This window comes from Neolamprologus brichardi, chromosome 4 (genome assembly GCF_056152115.1).
Source record: "Neolamprologus brichardi isolate AB-2024 chromosome 4, ASM5615211v1, whole genome shotgun sequence".
NCBI lineage: Eukaryota > Metazoa > Chordata > Actinopteri > Cichliformes > Cichlidae > Neolamprologus > Neolamprologus brichardi.
Window position 1 is genome coordinate 17,334,248 of NC_142107.1, and position 19,805 is coordinate 17,354,052.

Genomic DNA, 19,805 nt, shown 5'->3' on the forward strand with positions numbered 1-19,805 from the left:
AGCTGTCGCTATAATTAAGCCCGGCACAGAGCAAGATGCTTATTAAGATCTGAGGTACACGACTGTTCAACAACTAATTAAACTGACTGCAAAATGAGAGCAAAGAGCTACCTTGAGATTTAATAATCAGATAACCTGCTTCAGTCTTGTATGTGGAAATTTGCTGGATCGCTTTGTGAGTCGAAGAAGACTTATTGAATGTCACTCGTTTCTGCACTTGGATTTCAGAATAATTAGTTGAACTGTTAGATGATCCCTGCTAATCGATGTCTGGTACTTTTCCTGGCTAGTGGCAGCCAATTATTTTGATTAATTATACACTGAATTTTTATTCATCATATGTCTTGAGGACCAGACTAGATCAACTCAACATTAGCGCTTAACGAATTTATATTTGCGTAGTTTACGTTTTCTTGAAGGCATCATATTATATAGCTATTTTAAAAGTTTCTTACCTCAGTTGCTGCATGAAACTTTCGAAAACTAATCTGTACCTCGTCCAGTTCAGCTTGCCCAAACTGTTGATCTAGTTCCCAGTTGATTGAGAGACAGTTTATTGGCAAAAGCATGGCTGAAACTTGAATATCACGATTTTGAGATAAATATTCAGTCGAATCTAAGTGTGGCGGAGGAATCCCTGGTGTTCAGCCTTCTGTCTGTTCCATCTCAGCGACCTGGAGAAGTCAGTGGAGGAGATCCAGAAGGAGTCGTCTGTCAACCACAAGCTGGTGACAGTGCAGGAGCTGGAGGAGAAGGCCACTCTTCTGAGAAAGCTGGGAGAAACACTCACGGAGTTGAAAAGTGAGTCATTCTGGTGGATTTCACTGTACACTGGCGCCAAAAGGAAAACACAGGCCTTCATGCTGGCAGACAATTTATAACACCCTAGTTACTCATCAATGCACTGACTAACTTGTAGTCATGAACAGCCAATCTGTAGCACTTAATCACCCTCAGATTACTCATTATCTCAATGTACTCAGTGACCATTTACCTAAATTGAAAAAGGTTATGGTTTTCTACCACAAAACATTTTGGACAGGGAGCCAACTGATTACAGTTGGCTCCCTGTTTTAATCTGTTGCTTTCTCCTAAAGATCAATTCCCAGGTCTGCAGAGCAAGATGCGGGTGGTGCTCCGGGTGGAGGTGGAAGCTGTCAAGTTCCTGAAGGAAGAGCCACACAGACTTGATGCCCTGTTAAAACGATGCAAGACTATAACTGATACCCTTGCTACCATGCGCAAGTATGACCTAGCACAACAATACCTACTTGGTTGTTTGTATTCCACTAAAAAAACAACATTAAAGTCTAATAGCTGTCTTTATACTGAGTTTGAGATTTTAATAACCCTTTAAATACTGACAAGGAAGCACTTGTCCAGTAAATTCTTAAGCTCTTAAATATGATCTGAAAGCTGTTTAAACATGCCGAACACTGGCTGACCTGTATCCACTTGTAATCAATTCCAGTCAGCCCAGTTTTTCCATTTGCACCTCTGCCAAAGGCATAATGTTTTCACCCCTATGTGCTGGTGTGTCAGCAGAACATTATGGATTTTCATAAATGAGGCAGTGAGAGAGGCCTTTGACCAAGAAAATCGATTAGATAATGTTGTTGATCCAGATCAGAAACTTTCATGCTTAAACATTTGCTTTTTTAAGTCAGAGTTCTGAGTTCATTAAGAGATATAGAAGTGATTTAAATCCATCAAGTGTGAAGAAAAGCAGTCTTTAAGTGTGTAGTCAAGCTTCCTGTATTGTTGTACTTAATTGGCATTATTGAATGTCACACTGATGAATGTCCTTTTCAGTCACATGAGTCACAATTTTGATTTTGCGGTTAGTATAGACTAGAGGACGTTGAAGGACTTTTTCCTTCAGCGTGCCATTGTCTATCTCCTAATCAGCCCCGTGTCCAAAAAGCGCCTCACTCTCAGGCTTAATTAATCTCAGTGATAAAAGAGCTCATTTAATGTTGCTCTTTTCTTTCATCTTTTGGGTAGCAGTAAGTTGGCAAATGAAAGTTTTTATCCTTCAGCGTTTAGTGTTTGGGGTCTTTTTTTAGCATTTGCAATTCCTTTTCATTTCGAGATCTGTATAGTACATGTTGGTTGTTTGTGTTACATTTAAAAATGTTGATTAATTATTTCTTCTTCTGCCTTGCTAGACAAGCAAATGAGGGAGTATGGAAGAAGCAAGAAGACTTCACTAGTTCATCATCCAAGCACAACGAGGACTTGCGAAAGTTTGCAGACTTTGAAATCTCCACCAGCCCACCGCTCGCCATCAATGATCTCGGGGGAGGCAACAGCTTGTCCAATTGGAGCCCTCACACCAGCCTCAGCCGTGGACATGGCAACCCATCCGGCCTTCACAAGGATAATCATCCTCCTGTTCCTCACAAGGGCAAAGCTCTAGAAGAGCTTGAGCGCCGTGCTGCTGCTGACAAAGCTTTGTCCATGGAGGTCCGACTGGTAGGGATTATTTCTGTTGTTTATTTACGTGTTTTTCACCATCTGCTGTAAATACTTTGTGATGCAAACCAGTAAACCAGTGAGGCATGACTAGAGTTTTGTGTTCATACACTGCTCATATCCACCTCTCAACTTCACAGGCAGCAGAGCGGGACTGGGAGGAGAAGCGGGCCAGTCTAACCCAGTACAGTGCTCAGGACATCAACCGTTTGTTGGAAGAGACCCAGGCTGAACTAATGAAGGCTATTCCAGATTTGGATTTTGCTGCCAAGCAGATTAAGCCCTCCTCCAACACACCATCAACACAAACCCCCCAGAGTGGGGCAGCGACCCCAGACCACCGTGCCAACAAGCCCCAGCACAAGCTTTCTGGGAAAGAGGGAGGGTCCAGGCGTGGCTCTGGTGAGATGAGGCTCAGGCTGCATTAGTATGATAGATCAGAGTTTTGTTTCATGGCATCCAATTATTTTTTTTTTAATGAATCTAATTTTTAATTCTTCAATAAACAATCCCTGTTATGTAATCAGTTTATTAAACTGCATGTTAAAAACATACGGTTGTGCTTACATTATAGTAATTTGGGGCTTTTAATTGTTTCTTTAAACTGTTCTTTTTCCAGGGTTGATTGGTTGAAGAGTATACATCTTTAATGACTTAAAGAATTTAATTTGAATGTATATTGACCCTCACACAGGAATTAAATATACATACTCAGTTATATACAAACACTCCACTAATACTTGGTTAAATTTCCTTTAAAAGGTTAAAAGTTGCAGTTCAACTTTATGCTTGTTGTAGCCATCAACAAGTATGTAAAGCATACCATATGGTGTAATTCTGGCTGGATATTTGGCCACCCCTCTTGGTAGAACTGATAGAGTTTATTTAAAATGTTTTTTTCTTGTCACAGACCTGGCTTAAAAGCATAGTCCACAAATTTTCAATTTCCATTTCTTTGAGTTTAGAGATTTGGGAAAGCCATTCCAGAAGCTTAATGTTTTATCCACTACAAAACCAGTTTTGATGCACGTTTGAGGTCATCCTCCTGTTGGAACACCCAGTTGTCTCTAGCTGTGGATTTGTGCAATGTGCTGGTACCACTGGAAGCAAAACAGCTCCAGAGCATGATGCTACCACCACCAAGCTTTACAGTTGATACAGTGATCATATTTTTAAAAGCCTCACCTTTATTCCTCCATACATAAGCTGAATTGGATTTATTGGCATGGTATTGTTTTTAAAATTCAGTGTTAATAATGTAATAATTCTTTCTAATGACATGTTACTGTGTTTTCAGATGAGCTGACAGTACCTCGGTATCGCACAGAGAAACCCTCCAAGTCCCCTCCACCTCCACCGCCTAGACGCAGTTTCCCCTCATCTCCCGGTGTGACCACTCGCAGTGGGGAGCCACTAATTCCTGGAAAAAGCATAAAGGTAACTGAAAAAAATAGTGCATTTAACAATTCCAGTGTTTTAATCCTCAAATCTACAAGTCATAAAATTCCCCTATTGATATATTTCAGACACAATTGCAAGCTTCTCACACCAGCTTTGGACAAGTTCTTACCCCTTTTTGTTCTTGTGGCCCTAGAAGGCTGAATCTGAAGAGACAGAGGGACAGAAACCTCACATAAAACTGAGGAGGACCGTGTCCGAAAACCCTCGTCCTTCATCAACACCTCCCACACTGGCTTCTGAAAACAAAGAGGAGGGAGAGGGGGAGAAAATTGCTGCCGAATTGGAGGTAAAGAAAACACAAGGTTAATAATATCCCCAATAGTCCGTTGTTCATAAAAAAAAAACAAAAGGAATGTTTTTAGTATTCATGTTACGTCCACAATTTGGAGCAAGTCTTTGTGTGCACACAGGCAGACAATGTCTGTTCAGATATGCTCACCCTCATTACCACATGTTCAAGCAGCAGGTGCCATATGTCCCCAGCCCCTGGCACTGTGAGAGCCCAAAGATCACATACTGCTCACTCACACACATCATCACCCAGGGCTCACAGATCACAGCCAGACAGATGGATCCTGATAGCTGCTTGGACTGTGTTAGAGATGACCTGCTGAAACTGAATAGAGTAAAGACTCAACAGTAATTGAGTTTGATCATTCAGCTGCTGCTGTGTTTTTATTTTGCAGATAATGACAGTTTGTAACTTCCTTTTTTCCTCCTCAGCTATTTGAGAGAGCCCCGCACAGGCTCTCTATGCCAGCTCCTCTTTCCCTGCTAGTTAGCCCATGCAGTATGAAAAGTTTACACCCATCCAGACTGGACCTGTGGCCCCCTGAGGCCCCAGGCTGTGAGGTAACCTTTTGGCTTACCCTGAGTTATCTACATACTAAGTTTCCATCTCTTTACTTCTACACCCGCTACCACACACAAGAATTATTAACTACAACACCAGTTCCAAAAACTTGGTACACTGTATAAAATGCAAATAAAAACTTAAACTTTAAGGTAAAAATAAAAAGGAATTTGGAATTTGATGGCAGCAGAAGTTGGGACAGGGCAATGTTTGCAACTATGTAAGCTTATATATGTGGGAACTGAGTAGATTAGTTGCTTGAATATTGAAGCCATGGGTCTTCTTTGTGGTATTTTCATTTGTGGTATGCACCAAATATTTTCAATTTGTAAAATGTCTGAACTGCAAGCAGGCAAATTTTTTAGCCTTACTGTTGAAATAAATGCAGTATCAAAGTAAGAGTGTGTGAACATTAGGTAAAAAGTGTTTAGGCTTAGATAAAAGCACATGTATATGTGTGGAATGAGGCATGTAGTAAGAAAATGCTTTAAGTGCTCAAACTGAATAGAGCACAATAAGTAGTATTGGTGCGTTAAAAATCAGTATTACACTTTCCAGATGTGCAAACTGCTGAATCCATGGCAATAATGCACCATTATACCATCGGAGATGCGGGCTTTTGAACAAAACTCTGATAACAAGCCAGATGATTTCTCTTTTCTTTAGTCCAGAGGATCCGGCACCATGTTTTCCAAATCCAATTTCAAATTTTGATTTGTTTGACCACAGAACAGTTTTCTACTTTGCCTCAGTCGATTTTAAATTAGCTTAGGCCAAACGATTGTGGCATTTTCTTTTGGATCATGTTCACATTTGGCTTCTTCTTTGCGTCATAGAGTTTCCGCTTGTTTGCTGTGGATAGCACAGCGAACTGTATTCACAGAGAATGCCACCTGAGGGCATCCAATATTGATTTTTGGCCTTGTGCACAGAGATTTCTCCAGGTTGTCTAAATCCTTTGATGATATACTGTAAAGGCTGAACTATATAAAGACTTTCATTTTATTTTCAGGAACATTATTCTGAAAATGTTCCACATCTTTTAGATCCAGTTTTATGTAGATTGGCAAACCTCAGCCCTCCTTTGTTTCTGAGAAGGTCTGCATCTCTAAGATGCTCTTTCTGGCTTTTGTTGCACCTTTTTATTTCAGGTTAAATAATTTTGAGAAAAATACATTGCTTTTGTGATTTGCAAATCATTGCTTTCTGGTTTTATTTCCATTTTACAAAGCATCCACACTTTTTCGGAACTGGGGTTATAGGCTGTCTTTTGTCTAGTGTTTCTGGGCAGGAGCTATACAGAGGTTTCTGCCAATAATGCGCTGCAAACCCAAAGCAATAACTGAAAGAGTCAGGTTTGTCTGACAGTGAGTAATTTGATCAGTTTGAGTATGTTCATTAACAATCTTTCTAATCCTTTCCATTTATACCTGTTACACAACTTTTTAGAGATGTTTATAAAAGTCATCAGACCTTAACAGGTATTTACACTTATTAATAATATTGTGTTTTTTTGTGCGTGAGAGTCAGTATGTAAAGAATATACACTGAGCATCCTGGTAGCATTATCTACAAAGGTATTAGATACAATGTGATAATATTTCTTTCATGCTTTCTGATGTGCTTGGGTGTTTTTAATACCATGGTTTGTAATCTCACTTGAAGTTTGTGCTTGGAGTGTGTTTAAATTGAAAACTCAAGTGCTTTCTTCATTTATAGGCAGGGCACTTGTCTCCTGTCCCCCACATCGTGTTGACAGATTGCTGTCCTGCTTCGCTCACAAACTCAGAGGATCCTGTCAGAGATTTAGGGAATGACCTTGTGGAGGAGACTCAATCACAAGATTGGACTGGTCATCATTCAGTCGGCAAGGCTATAATTTCAAGGGGAAAGCATTCAGGGGGATTTGAAAGTCCTCCACAGCGAGAACAGTGTTCGGATAGTGAATTCGAACAGGAAGTTGCCCTGCTGGTGACAGATCTGGACATGAGAGTGGTGTCTCCTCTTGAAGCCCAAGAGCTCAGTGAGACTAAAGGAGATGTTCTTCACACTCTAATCATCTCACCGCAGACTAAGGAACTGTCTGAAACTCAGCTGAGTCACCGGCCTCTGCTAGTGCTCTTCAGGGTACAAAAAACTGTCAAAGAGGCCTACGAACTGCTGTATTCCCTTGTGGCTTCATTCGAATTAAAATTCTCCCATGCCCCAGACCAGCAGATGTCTCTAGCTGAGGCTCTCAGAAGCGGCATAGAGACAGGGGCTAGCATGCTGACATTTCACCACAAACCTGAAATTAGGTTAATGCCTGAGATACAGCTGAGCTCAGTAAGCAGTACTCTTAACTCTTATGGGTCAACTAGGTCTGCGGACACTCAGAGGAGAATGACAGAAGATGTCCGACGCACCACCTACAAGAGGCTGGACAGCTTGGAGGAGACTATTCGAGAGCTGGAAAACACACTGATAGAGATCAGTGGTCATGCTACTAGAGAGCAGCTCTACAGTCAGACAATCATCAACAGTAGCCCTGTACCGACGACTGGTAGGCCAACTGAGGCAAAGAAGCCACCACTCCCACCCAAGCCGTCCGCCTCGAGTCCATCATCAATCCAGGTTTTTGCTTACACCTCCTGTGTCCATTCCTGCTCTGAAGCAGCATCCTCTTTTTTTCTTCACTTCTTCTCTGTGGATGGCAGTTGGAAATTCACTTTCCAGCTTCTGATGTCTGCTCCCTGATTAAATCGGCATGCGACTGTATTTGAAATCGAAACCGTGCAGAGGGGACAGACAGCAGACTTCCTACCTACTTGTGATTAGTGCTGGGGCTGCTCTCCTGCTGAGCTCAGAGTTGTTAATTGTTTTTTATTGATCTGTCCCGGTATCTCCTATCTGTCTGAGTCTAGCTAATTTTGCCTTTTGTTACACTAAGAGGCAATAAAAAAAATAAATGCATTTTCCTCTTCTCCTTTTCTGCTCTTTACTGGTTAGTACGATCTAATTAATTTAATTTCTTATCTTAGTTCTGCCCTGAAATCCAACTTTCTTTTCCTCACTAATCGTCTTAAGCACAAAGCAGTACAACTGCGGTTGTGCTTTATTAAAAGGTAGCGCCAGGACATATTTACATTAAGCTGTATCTTCCATCATCCAGCATCATTTTGTTGTAAATTATGTTCTTTTTGCAGCAGCTGTTTTGACGTGTCATTGCAAGCTAAACAGAGACATTATTAATGAGTTTAAGGCTATGTCCACACGTACACGGGTATTTTTGAAAACGGAGATTTTCCGTTTTCGTTTTAAAAAATAATCCCGCCCACACGTAAAGGCAGAAATGAAGGAAAACGCTGCTAGGAACATGCCAAAGCAGCAGGTGGCGCTATATTCCTAACCGTGCAGAAATGTTGGCCAATCAGAAGTCTAGAAGCCTCGGTGGGAAGAAGTAAACAAAGCTGGGGCATAGAAGCAGAACTGAGTGGTATGTGTGGAGGGACAGTAACTGTGTGTGTATATGTAAGCATTTAAACACTGCAGAGAGTACAATTAACAGTAACAGTATTGTAGAAATTCATTTCACCGAAACAATAACGTGGCGCACAGTGTAACGTCAAAAAATGCGCACACCTTTGACACTGCGTTTTCTGAGTTTTTCTCGTCCACACCAAAATGCAAAAATTTTCAAAAATATCCACCCTGGCCGGAGTTTTTAAAAATCTCCGTTTTCAGTGACCAAAAACGCCATTTACGTGTGGATGAAAGGTGCAAACGCATAAAAAAATCAGCGTTTTCAACAATACCCGGGTACGTGTGGACATAGCCTAAGAATCTATACATAGTCCAGGTCCTGGTATTGTTCATGTTGGCCTACTTAAATGCCCTGCTGTGACAAGTCAGAATGGCTTTTATAAAAAGGACCTGTTGCACACATTACAGTGGCTATGCTTACATGGAGCCTAATATTTCTATTCTGTGAATGTTCACTTTAAAAGACCAAACACAGTAGAAGTTCCCCATATGAACACCTCAAGCACAATAAACAGGATGAGGCTCATAACCTTTTTAATAAGCTCAATTTAATTGCTGCCCTTTCAAATCATTTCAATGCAAGGAATGAAGAGTAACACATTTACAGCAACTTCTGCCCTAAACAGATGTGAGAAATCCTTTCTCGGGGAGCTATTCAGACATGCGTCACAGATAAAAGAGCCACTGACAAATGCAGATGCTGCACTTTTGCGACATTGTTTTGATTAAGTGCGTGTTCATCCATCCACATAAATTTACAAGGCTTGTAAACAGCTGACCCAAAATGTTTAATCATAAGGACATAAACAGACATTTAAACTGTTTAGCTGCTTTCAAATAACGAGGTAAAACCACAAAGAGAAAATGCAATCTAATAAGTTTAAAAAACAAAAGATTTCTTACCAAAGCCTAGTATCACTTCTAATATACTTCACATTAATATGTACTGACTATGTGTTGAACTCTATTACCAGATGTTGTCAGTGGCCTGGCTTTAGCTCACCTCCAGCTCACCGCTACACAACAAAAGATTAGTAATTATCAAAAGCATTCCTGTGTCAGCTGCCACTCGTCTGAGAGGTCTTGACAGCTCGCGTAGCACTCCCTGTTACTCTGATTGTAGCCTACCACTCAGGGCAGGGCTGCAATACTTGACAGTCACACTGTCATGGTGAGTTTTAGCCCTCTGATGTAGAGCCAGAAAGCACTCCCATGGGCACGGCTGCGGATTACAGAGTCTTCACACATTATTTCATCACTCCAACTTCAACCACGTTCATCATTTCAACATGACCCTTCTTCCAACTCGTGTCCAACATTTGCTGGCGCACTTACCAAATTCACACTGACACGAAATCTACTTTCAGAACCCATTAGAGTTTAGTTTTTAATTAGCACATCAAACAGCAAGTTTACTTGCAAATTTTATGATCAAATTTTTAAATTCTGCTTCTCGTTAAAAAAGGATTTGGCGCAGAAGGAAGGTGGTTACAAGTCTTTCTTCTCTGATTTAATGTAGTAGGGGTAACTGACTATTTGATATTAGGGTTAATCTTTTGTTAGTTTTCCTTTCAGCTAATGTCTCTGTGTGCAGATGAGGCACAGTTGGATGGAAATTTGACTGGATGTGTATTTGTTTTTCTGTGTATTAGAGAGAGTCAATAGAGTAACTCAGCAGGAAAGATCATTAAGCATGCTGCCTCGTGGATCCTGTGGTGAGGCTAAGCTACGCAACGTCAGTTTTGATGCCGCATTTCTATATTCTGGTCTTTGTCATCTTCTGCTGATAGATAGTGAAACTCTGTGAAGTGGATAGTTCCATTTTATACCAACTATAAGCTGAGGTCTTAAAAACCTTATTAGTCTCAAGAGAAAGACTTGATAAAGGCTGGATTCAAACTCTGTAGTAAGTAGATGTGTGTCTGAGGCTTAAATTGAAGACGCTGTAGAGGGGAAGTGAAATCTACAGACATCTGCTGTGTGACAAAGTGTTATTAATGGTTCTCCTCTGTTCTTCTCTTGTTTATTCTATTCTTAGGGAGGAACTATTTCAGGTAGCGGGAAGTTTCTCCACTCCTCGGCTGCCTCCAAACTGAAGCACCTGCAACAAAACAGCACAGAAAAGACTAAAAGTGGCAAAAGAGAGGACTTCATGAAGGTCCAGGGCCAGCAACAGGTACAATTTGCCTTTATGTTTTGCGCTGTTGAGGCCAAAACGCACTCGATCTGGCAGTGTCTGTGCATGATCCCTAAGATGGACAAGTGGCTTTTAGGTATAACCATCTTAAGCACTTAATGAAGGCTTGTACAAAATGGAGATATAAAAAACGTGAAAATTACAATAATGATTATTATCGAATCGTACTGCCTTTATGCCCACAGAGTCACTACAGTTGAAACTGTCAGAGGTTCAAAGAGAAATATGAAACTATCATTCTTAGTAAAATGCAACTGAAATATATAAAATCAAAGGTTTATTTATTGAAGTATTTAATTATTAGGGGAAAATGCCATATATACTGAATGTATACCAATAAAATACATTTAATTTGACCAGATTCTGTTAAATTTACTCTTTTACATTATACTTATGTAGTCAAATCAGCATTTTGGGCATAAATATTTGTTTGAGTGCAAAAATCAGGGCCTGCCAAAAATCAACATAGAAAGGATAGTATTGATTTTGTTCTGTGTTTAAGCCAATTTAATTGCTTTGTTCCTCAAATAGAGACACATTTTGCGTTAATGTTTACGCCACCTCCCCAACAACTTCAGCAAGCCTTCGTTCAGAGTTATTTTCTCGAAAGCAAGTGTGTGTGCATCCATTCCCGTAATCCACTCTGCACTAGATCAAGATTAAATGGGCCTTAACTACCACTCTTCACTGCCACTCGATCCTTTCTGTGCCCCGCAGAACCACTGTCACCTTTCAGCGTGATGCATTCCTCGCCCTCTGTGTATTACAGTGTGTGTAACATTCAAGATGCAAACTTAACAGACAGCAGAAGCGATGAACTGAATTCAAAGCCAGTTTTGCCAACAATCATAAACTTTTTAATGCCACATTATTGTGACAGGCTCATCATCACGGGAATGCTCAATTGGATCAAAGGATTTTCTGCAGGCACTGTCCCACAGAGAGATGCATGTCACACAGGTTAGAGTGATCAAGGATTAACACTTTAATTACCTAAGCAGTGTTTCATGTCTGAAAGTCTTAAGTGGCTTCTAATTATATAATTTAAACCTATTAAAGTGTTTTTTTATGTATTAGCATTATGGACGTGCTTGCATCTTTAACAGGTCTTCACTTCTGTTTTTTTTCTGAACTCTGACAGAAAATTGGGTATGAAGAAACTCTTAAAAGTGCTTGAGTTTAATTTATAAAACTTCATAAACTCTCTCTCTAAGTATTTGTTGTTATGCATATGCCTGACAGCTGGCTTTTCATTCTTTTTTCCGTTTCTAATATGCTGGCATTTTAGAGGTTTAAAGTACGGCAAAAGACTGGACATAAGGATGCTAGATGGCCTCTAGAGGCAAGGAAATTGAACTGTTGGAGCATGTCGGTCAAGTAAAGCCAAGAGAAGATTTTTACAGCACGCCGGTGCACAGGAGGGGAAAAAGGCTTAATGTCAATGTAATTTGAAAAATAACCGAAGCAGTGAAGTGCACCTAAACCTTCATAACCCACAGAATTTGACAGAGCATTCAGACACAAATTCAGTCTTAAAGATTGAAAAATGAATGCGTTAGGCAGACAGCCAGAGACTTGAGACATGGGGGGCTTTGGTTGCCTCATACTGAGAGAAGATTGAGAAGTATCTCTACAGAGCCATGTAATAATCACCCCTTGAGTCACTGGCAATCACTGATTATTCATTATGAAGAGGGCAGTTCTCTTTCCACCATAAAGTCTTTCAGGTTTCCTCTTCTTTATGTCTTTTTCTTCCCCTTTCCGCTTTGACTACTCTGCAATTTATGCATGCTGGCCTTTTCTCCGTTTCACTCTTCCTCTGTCAGTCTCGCTCATTCCCCGAGATTTGGAAGCTGAGTGGATGCCTACACTTGTGTAATGAAAGCAAAATTAATCCCATTATTTCAGTATGACACTCACAGGCAGCACGGTCTCTTTGTCCAACAAACTTCAAAACAGTCATTGTGAAAAGATGCTGTACCAGTGAAAGCGCTATCCTCCGAGGGACGGTGGACACTCAAAGCTAATTGTCGGCATGGGAAGTCGGTGCCAAGCAGTTAAGGGTAGCAGCATACCACAACTGTGTGATGAATAACAAAGAGGAACAAATAACCAGCTGGTTTAGTGTAGGAGTATAAAGAGTCAGCTGTGGTAGGCGCTACAACAGCCAATAACTCTATTTTGTATTATTTTTAACGATGAGGGACTACTAGTCCATGTACATTTCCAGGTGTTGTATAAAGACAAGTGAAAAACAATTATTCAATGCAAAAGTGCACTTGATATAATAATTGGCCACTTTATTAAATTGATGTTAAAATGTTGGTAGGCCTCCATTTTTAAAAATGCGGCCATAGTTTGTTAGCTGCTTTAAGGCTAAAGAGGTTAGTTGGTCAGATACTTGTCCTAAATATCCATGCTTCTAACTATCACTAGTTGAGCTCCTGTTACATTCATTAACCCTCTCAGGCTCAAATTAGTTTTTTTTTGTTGCTAATGCACAACCAAGTCCTGCAGTGATACTTCTGAGTAAAAAAAACTCATAAAATATGTATGTGGGGTAATCAGGTTGTTAGTTTTTAACTGTTGCAAATCGGCAACGTCTGCCTGGAGAGGGTTAATGGTGGCGATCCTCATGGATGAACATTTACAAACGGGCTTGCGTAAATGTGCAAACTGGCAGTTTGACAACAGTTTTGATGCACAGTTAACAATCACTGAGGAAATAAACCCTGGCTACTTGTAATCTGGACCTCTACTACTGGTCACAAAGTAGCTCTATCGTGAAAGTTGTGCATACATCTGCACTATTACCTCCCTATATGCTCGGTTTCCTTCATAAACATTGCCGAGCATTCTTCTTCAACTACCTAGCAGAGCCAAAATTTCCATCTATTCTTCCGTCTATTTTCTTCATGCAGTTCAGGGTTGCAGGGGTGCTGCAGCCTCTCCCAGCTGTCATCGGGAGAGAAGTGATGTAGTCCCTGAAAATGTCACCAGTCTACTTGAAAGCTAACACAGAGCGACAGACAGCCATTGATATTCACACCTTTGGCCAATTTAGAAACACTAATTAACCTGCATGTTTTAGACCGTGGGAGGAAGCTGCCAGGGGGAAATTTAGCACAAAAATTGTCTTTTTATCTTTTTATCTAATAAAACAAAACAAAGAGCTGTAGCTGGAGGGAGGAAAAAGAAACTCAGAAATAAATTTTGCTGTGAGGCAGACTTGTTGTGACCCCTTGCTCTTGTTATGCACTGTGACAATCCCTATAAGTGAGGTTACCATTACCAGTTCATGCTGCAATGTGGATAAATTGCATATAGATTTTTTGCATGTACATGTACAATACTCTGTGGCCATCTGATTACAACCATAACAAAATAACTCTCAACCAAATTTCATTGCTTAAAAAACAGCTACTTGAAAGTGTTTTGGGTTTTTTTTGTATTTTTGTCATTGTAATAATGTAATCAGTAAACAAGGCAGCATGGTGGTGCAGTGGTTAGCATTGTTGCCTCACAGCAAGAAGGTTCTAGGGTTCCACTGCCCGTTCTGTGTAGCGATTGCATGTTCTCCCCTTGGTTTCATAGGTTTCACAGAAGAAAATAGATGGATGGATATCAGTGCAACACAGTTTTTGCTCTACTTGCTGTCAGACTGTGTTTACTGTAAAAGGTCTGATATAACAGCAACAAAACTATAAAAGAGTTGAAATTGGTGAATAATTGAATTAAGGCTATACTAGTGATACTTATCTGTCTATCTGAATGTCCTTGCATCATTAGCTCTATACATATTTTTGAAATCTTTTTATGTCAAATGAAAATGGAGCAGAGCCTGATAATTTAGTTTAAAGATGGATGGGGCAAAATCTATCTACTAAATCATTTTAAATTCAGTGTAATGAAACAGCTGAGCAAAGACTAGGCAGGAAAAAACATGCTGATTATCTGCTGCTCATCTCATCAAATTATCAAGGCGGCTGTGCTGATTTGCATACTGCCTTTAAGAGCTAATTAAGAACTTTTGCCTAATCTACATTTTACTTTACCTGGTATCTTTTTTTAAACCCCTCAGTGACATCTGGCATGTCATCTTTCTGAAGAGAAATTCAACTTGCAGCTGCTAAGCAAAAACAAAAATATGATGTATTCTTTAATTTTATGAAACCTTAAAGTTTAGCTGATATTTTTGAACTGTGTAAAATGTGGCAATGACTACAGTTAATCACAGTGCTTCCCATCAACATTTTACCACCAAATTAACTGCTAATCTTTAAAAAATATTGTTGTTTTAACAATCAGATGTGCCCAGCTTGGGTGATCTCTCTCCTTGGCACCGAACTCAAGGTAAAATAGGCTATCCTCATAAACATCTGCTGTTCATAGCTCCCTAAATGGTCCCAAACTTTTACCCCTCCTTCCATTTCCCCTTGGTGTTTTTAGATTGTTCTCTTTTGTCTCTTCTTGCCAAACCGTAATGACATTTCTGGGGCATTTTAAATAGGGTCCAAACCCAAGGAACGAGGACAGCACTTCAGAGTCTCCTGATGGTCTGCTGTCCCCTGATCCAGCTACTACACGAATAGACCTAAATATCTGAATACATTTAAATATCTTTACCGCACAATGACACTTTCCTCCAGATTGCATGAAAGGCAATTGGTGTTCATTCACTCGTCACGACTGAAAGCCAGCTGGAAGGATAGTTTATTATTTTTAAGATAAAACGAGACCACTTTTGCATTAAACGCGGGTCCTGCCGTTTCAAGAATAAATACTGATTGAACATTGCGGCATTTCAATCACCATAAATTAGAATTATGGGGTAGGGGTAAAGTTGGCCAGTCAGATTTTCGTAATGGACTTGCTACACCTTACCACAGTATAAAATGTAGCTTTATTCCCCCTGGAGAATTAGTTTCTTTTTTAGATTTAATTCTAGCGTTATCTATGTGTATTTGCAGGTGTTAAAATTAACAGAGCTTTTCTGATAGCGCCTCGTGCCGCTGTACTCGGGCTGCTTGCTCAATAAAGCTATACTGAGACATACTTAGACCATTTCAGGCATGAGGATCCTTCAAATCAATGTGTTGGATAAGAACAGACAGTTCAAAGCCACAATTTCTCTCCATTTGCTTTGGCACAGATCAAGGAAGGCATGACAATGTGAATCACTTTCACGCTGCAAAACCCTATTTCCATTTCCCATTTGGGCACTTATTACTTTTGGCAGTAAAGCAGGCTAGTTAAAGGTGTTGGGCATGAGTTGGGGTTAGTAGGGGACTATCCATGGAGGTTATCATTTGGCAGGCAGGTCTGAGTGCGTGAGATGAAGGGGTGCTCTCCTGTACTCGCAGATCAGGAAAAAATGCATCCACCAGGCTTGAGAAGAGTTCCTTGAGCAGAAGGAACAGCCCGGCTCTCTGGGAACGGTTGGCAGCCCAGGATCTGGAGCTGCAACAGAGCAGATGAAAGCCTCCCAGCAGTGCAGTCTAGACTAGCACACCTGCTGTCTTTTCAAGCAGAACTAATTCCCGTAAACCCAAAACAAACACAGAGTAAAACTTTTATAGCCACAGAAATCAACTTTTCTCCTGTTGCTTCATCTGAAAAGTACAAAAATACATTTTTTGCCATATATTGAAAAATGAGTATTTTCATTTTTAAAAATGGATTTGCACATGAAACACAGAAAATGTTCTCTCAGATGTAGTCTCCTTAACAAAGACAGACCAATACATGTTGTAAACGTATTGCTCACAAGTCTCAATCCACTGTTGAAACAGTGCCATCTACTGTCTCATTTCTGCATTACACAAAAGGACTGAAAGTGAATGTGTACATTTTTAATGAGTCAACATTAATAAAACAAGTGTCAAAATAAAGGTGGTCAACAGTGTCACTGTTGCACCTTCTCAGTGGTATCAGTGATTTTGTTTATCACGTGTAGATGGCAGCCTGTGTCGTGGCTTGCATCACACAATCTGATATCAACCTGAATAACAATTTCCTGTGTTTGTTTCCTGTTCTGTTTTCACTCCCTTCCCCTTCACTACATGTTTCTTCTGACACTTGTTCCTGCGGTGCAACCTCACCTACCCCATCACCCCGTGTGAACCTGTGCTGCCCTGCACCTCCTGGCCTGCCCATCTACCCTACCTATAAAACCTGCAGCAGTGAGCAACCTGTCCGTGTCCAGCATCCTCAGTTTCCTTCTTCTCCTGTTCACCCGACTCCAGAGATACACACAACCATCTGCTCCCTGTACCTTATCAACTACTTTCATATCCCCAATGTTTACTCTGATTTATGGTCTGACACCCAGTCTGTGTGTGCGTGTGCGTGTGCAAGCATGCTTGCGCAGAAATGTTTGAGTGTAATAGTAAGGGAAGGTGCTGCAGGGCACAGTACCCAACCACAACCAATTTTAAGACTTTCATTTTTCATGATTTTTCCCTTCGACCCCTGAAAACCTCATCTCTTTACATTCCTCCTCTGCTCCCTCCTGTCTTCTGTGTCCCTATTCTACCTGAAGGCGAAAGGGACCTACAGCACCAGTGGCAGCATTGAGCCATACCTCTCTGGTATCAAAACGGGCATTTTGTCAGGCCGAGTGGCCTCTCCTGCGGCAGCATTTGTTCCTGGTCTGAGGAAGTACCCCCAGGAGGGGGCGATGCCTGCACTTACAGCCTCCTCAAGCCAAGCAAAGGCCCTCTTGGCAAGCCTATCTGCTTCCGGCCTGAGCGCTGAGGCCTTGCTCCTTTCCTCCGCCCTTCGTCATCACCGCCTCCTACGTGAGCAGCGAGCCTCCTCCCTGCCCCTGCCCAGCAGCCAATCCTCCTCCCCTACTCCAACTGCTACCTCCTCCTCTTCATCCTCGCCAAGCACCCCGACTCCATCCCTATCTCCCTCCTCTCCCACCTTTGGTTCCTTTGCCTTCTCCTCTGGAGTTCTCAAGCCCAGCAGGCGTAGCCTCGACAGCTCCAGCCTCAACAGGTCCAAGGATGGTGGCAACAAGCCTGTGAAAAAGGACCTTTACCCTGGCAACAAGTGATGAATAGGAGGAGGATAAGGACTTATAAGGATACAGTTCTCAACCACAACCATCACATCATGAACCATAAAGATGAACTAGCTGCATTATGGAACAATATTCTTTATATTCCAGTTCTTATAAGATTTTTTAATTTTTCTTTTCTTGTTTTTTTCTGCTTCCTTTTATTGCACAGTCTACCACAGTGTAAATGGAGTCACAGTTTTCTTCACGGACAAGTTTCCTACTCTGATCCAGTACCTTAGATCTACTGCAGTTCTCCCACAAAGTCATTCTGTCACCTTCCCAGATAGAGAGTGCACAAACAGGCCTCCCCTCCCACCAGCTACCTGCTATAAGCTGATGTGGTCTGGCTGTATTTGCTGACAGCACCATTCTCACATACATACTCTCAGTGGGCTGTTAGTGGCATAGTTGAAATATCTAGACGGTGACTTTGATCATATAGAAAAAAGCTGCAATAATCACCAAGTGAGTTCAGTAGTTGTGTGTGTTCAGGATAGTAATGTTTTGACTTACCTGCATCACCTGACAGAATGTGATTCCACTCGGAAAACAAAAAAAAAAAAATTCAAAAAATCAGAAGGTGGCCAAGGTGATGAACGAGGTTTCAAGCTGTTTAGTGTTAAAAGGGCATTTGTGGCTTTTTTTAAAATCGCCTGTTTTAAACTCTAAACTGGTGCTATGTTTTCCCCTCTGTTTGTGCAAACTGAGCTTACACAATTGTTCTCCCCCTACTGTCTCGGAGTCGGCTTTAATTTAATTTTGCATTTTAATCTATATTTACAACCCTACAAGCGAAATACTTGCATCAGCAATTAGGGACATTTAAAGTAGATGTCTAATTGGAAAACTGGAAACTGCAGCGCATTCACAAGAATGCAGAGAAGGCAGCAGTCCTGAAATAGCACAAGTCTTTTTAAAGAAACGACAAAGAGGCACGGTTTCGCAAACAGAAGGGAAAAGTGCAAACGATGAATTGTATTCAAATGTTGGTTTTCATATGTGTGTATTAACTAGTTAATTATGACAATCAGGATGTTTCCACAGTAGCATCTTCTAGGTTGCTCTGGAATTACAGAGCCTGACATCACAACCCATTCCAAAGACTTAAGCACACACACTGAAGAACAACACACAAACACACAGTCTCTCTCACACACACACACACACTTGAAAAAGCAACCTGTACAGCACAGACTCACTTATTTTTTTCTTTCAGCCAACCTCATGTGAATAATCATCGTAGGTCACATCTGTTTCACCACTTATAAAGAGCACTCTGGTAAATTATGCCATATTAATCTGATCTCACCAGATCTACAGACTGATAGATTCTTTCTTTTGGGATACTTGAGTTCAAAACTACTCACATCAAAGTTTAGGCCTTATTGTAAAATATAACACATTCTGTAAACGAGCAGATGACACAAAAAGCCTAAAAGTGAGTCTTACAAACCAAGAGCGACACGAGAGGAAAGTATTGAAATTTAAAGCAAGCACAGTTGACTCTCAAACACAAAACCCCCAATTAACGAGAATTAACTTTGTAATTCTTTTTAATTATGACAAGCACAAAGGTCGAAGCATTCCCATATACATTTGATATGCTACACATTAGATTCCAAGTATCGCTCCGGTTATATTACCTGCATTTTGAATCATGAAACTTTTATGAATGAAGGCCTTCAGTGTTTCTCGATGATAGAAACTCAAGTTGGGATTATTTTCAAGCACATCAAAGGTGTGTCAGTGTGAACCCTGCACGAGGAACCTCTTTGGAAGCTGCCTGTCCTGCGTGTTTGCCTCGAGGCAGCCTGCTGGGGAGGTGAAGAAGCTGAATGGACCGTAACCGACAAAGTGATTCTTCTCAGTGGTTCTCCAGCACGACTGTGTGAAATCGATGCTTTGTGGCATTGAGGTTTAAAACATGCGAAAAGGGGCTCATGTCAAAGAGTAGGCAGCTTTAGGAGAGGGGATTAGTTTGGGGACATGTGTTTGAAGGATACTTTAATAAGGCCGGCTTTGACTCGTCCTGTATCCATTGAGAGCGCTTGTGAAATAAAAGACCCAAAGAGATGAGAGGAAGGGTCTGACAGCCAGAGGGCACTTCTTTCCCTGCCCTCTTCACTTTGCATTCTTTGGTGTGAAGGAGCTCTGAAAGTCAAAAGTGCTCAGCTGATGTTATCCAAGAACAAAGTTTGACGAGCCTCAATTATGAACAATGTGTGCAATAT

At 40.9% G+C, this 19,805-nt stretch overlaps 1 protein-coding gene across 1 annotated transcript in view; it reads left to right on the forward strand.

Annotated features, from left to right (window-relative positions):
- Positions 1–17,789, forward strand: part of srcin1a (SRC kinase signaling inhibitor 1a) — a 114,208-nt gene extending 96,419 nt beyond the window's left edge. Inside the window, exons 13-21 of the mRNA XM_087839947.1 lie at positions 671–801; positions 1,098–1,245; positions 2,169–2,475; positions 2,616–2,877; positions 3,773–3,912; positions 4,070–4,222; positions 6,509–7,402; positions 10,350–10,487; positions 17,050–17,789. Coding sequence (XP_087696073.1) covers positions 671–801; positions 1,098–1,245; positions 2,169–2,475; positions 2,616–2,877; positions 3,773–3,912; positions 4,070–4,222; positions 6,509–7,402; positions 10,350–10,487; positions 17,050–17,568 — 2,692 coding nt within the window. The 3' untranslated portion in view covers positions 17,569–17,789. The remainder of the gene's footprint in view (positions 1–670; positions 802–1,097; positions 1,246–2,168; positions 2,476–2,615; positions 2,878–3,772; positions 3,913–4,069; positions 4,223–6,508; positions 7,403–10,349; positions 10,488–17,049) is intronic.
- Positions 17,790–19,805: the final 2,016 nt, after the last annotated feature.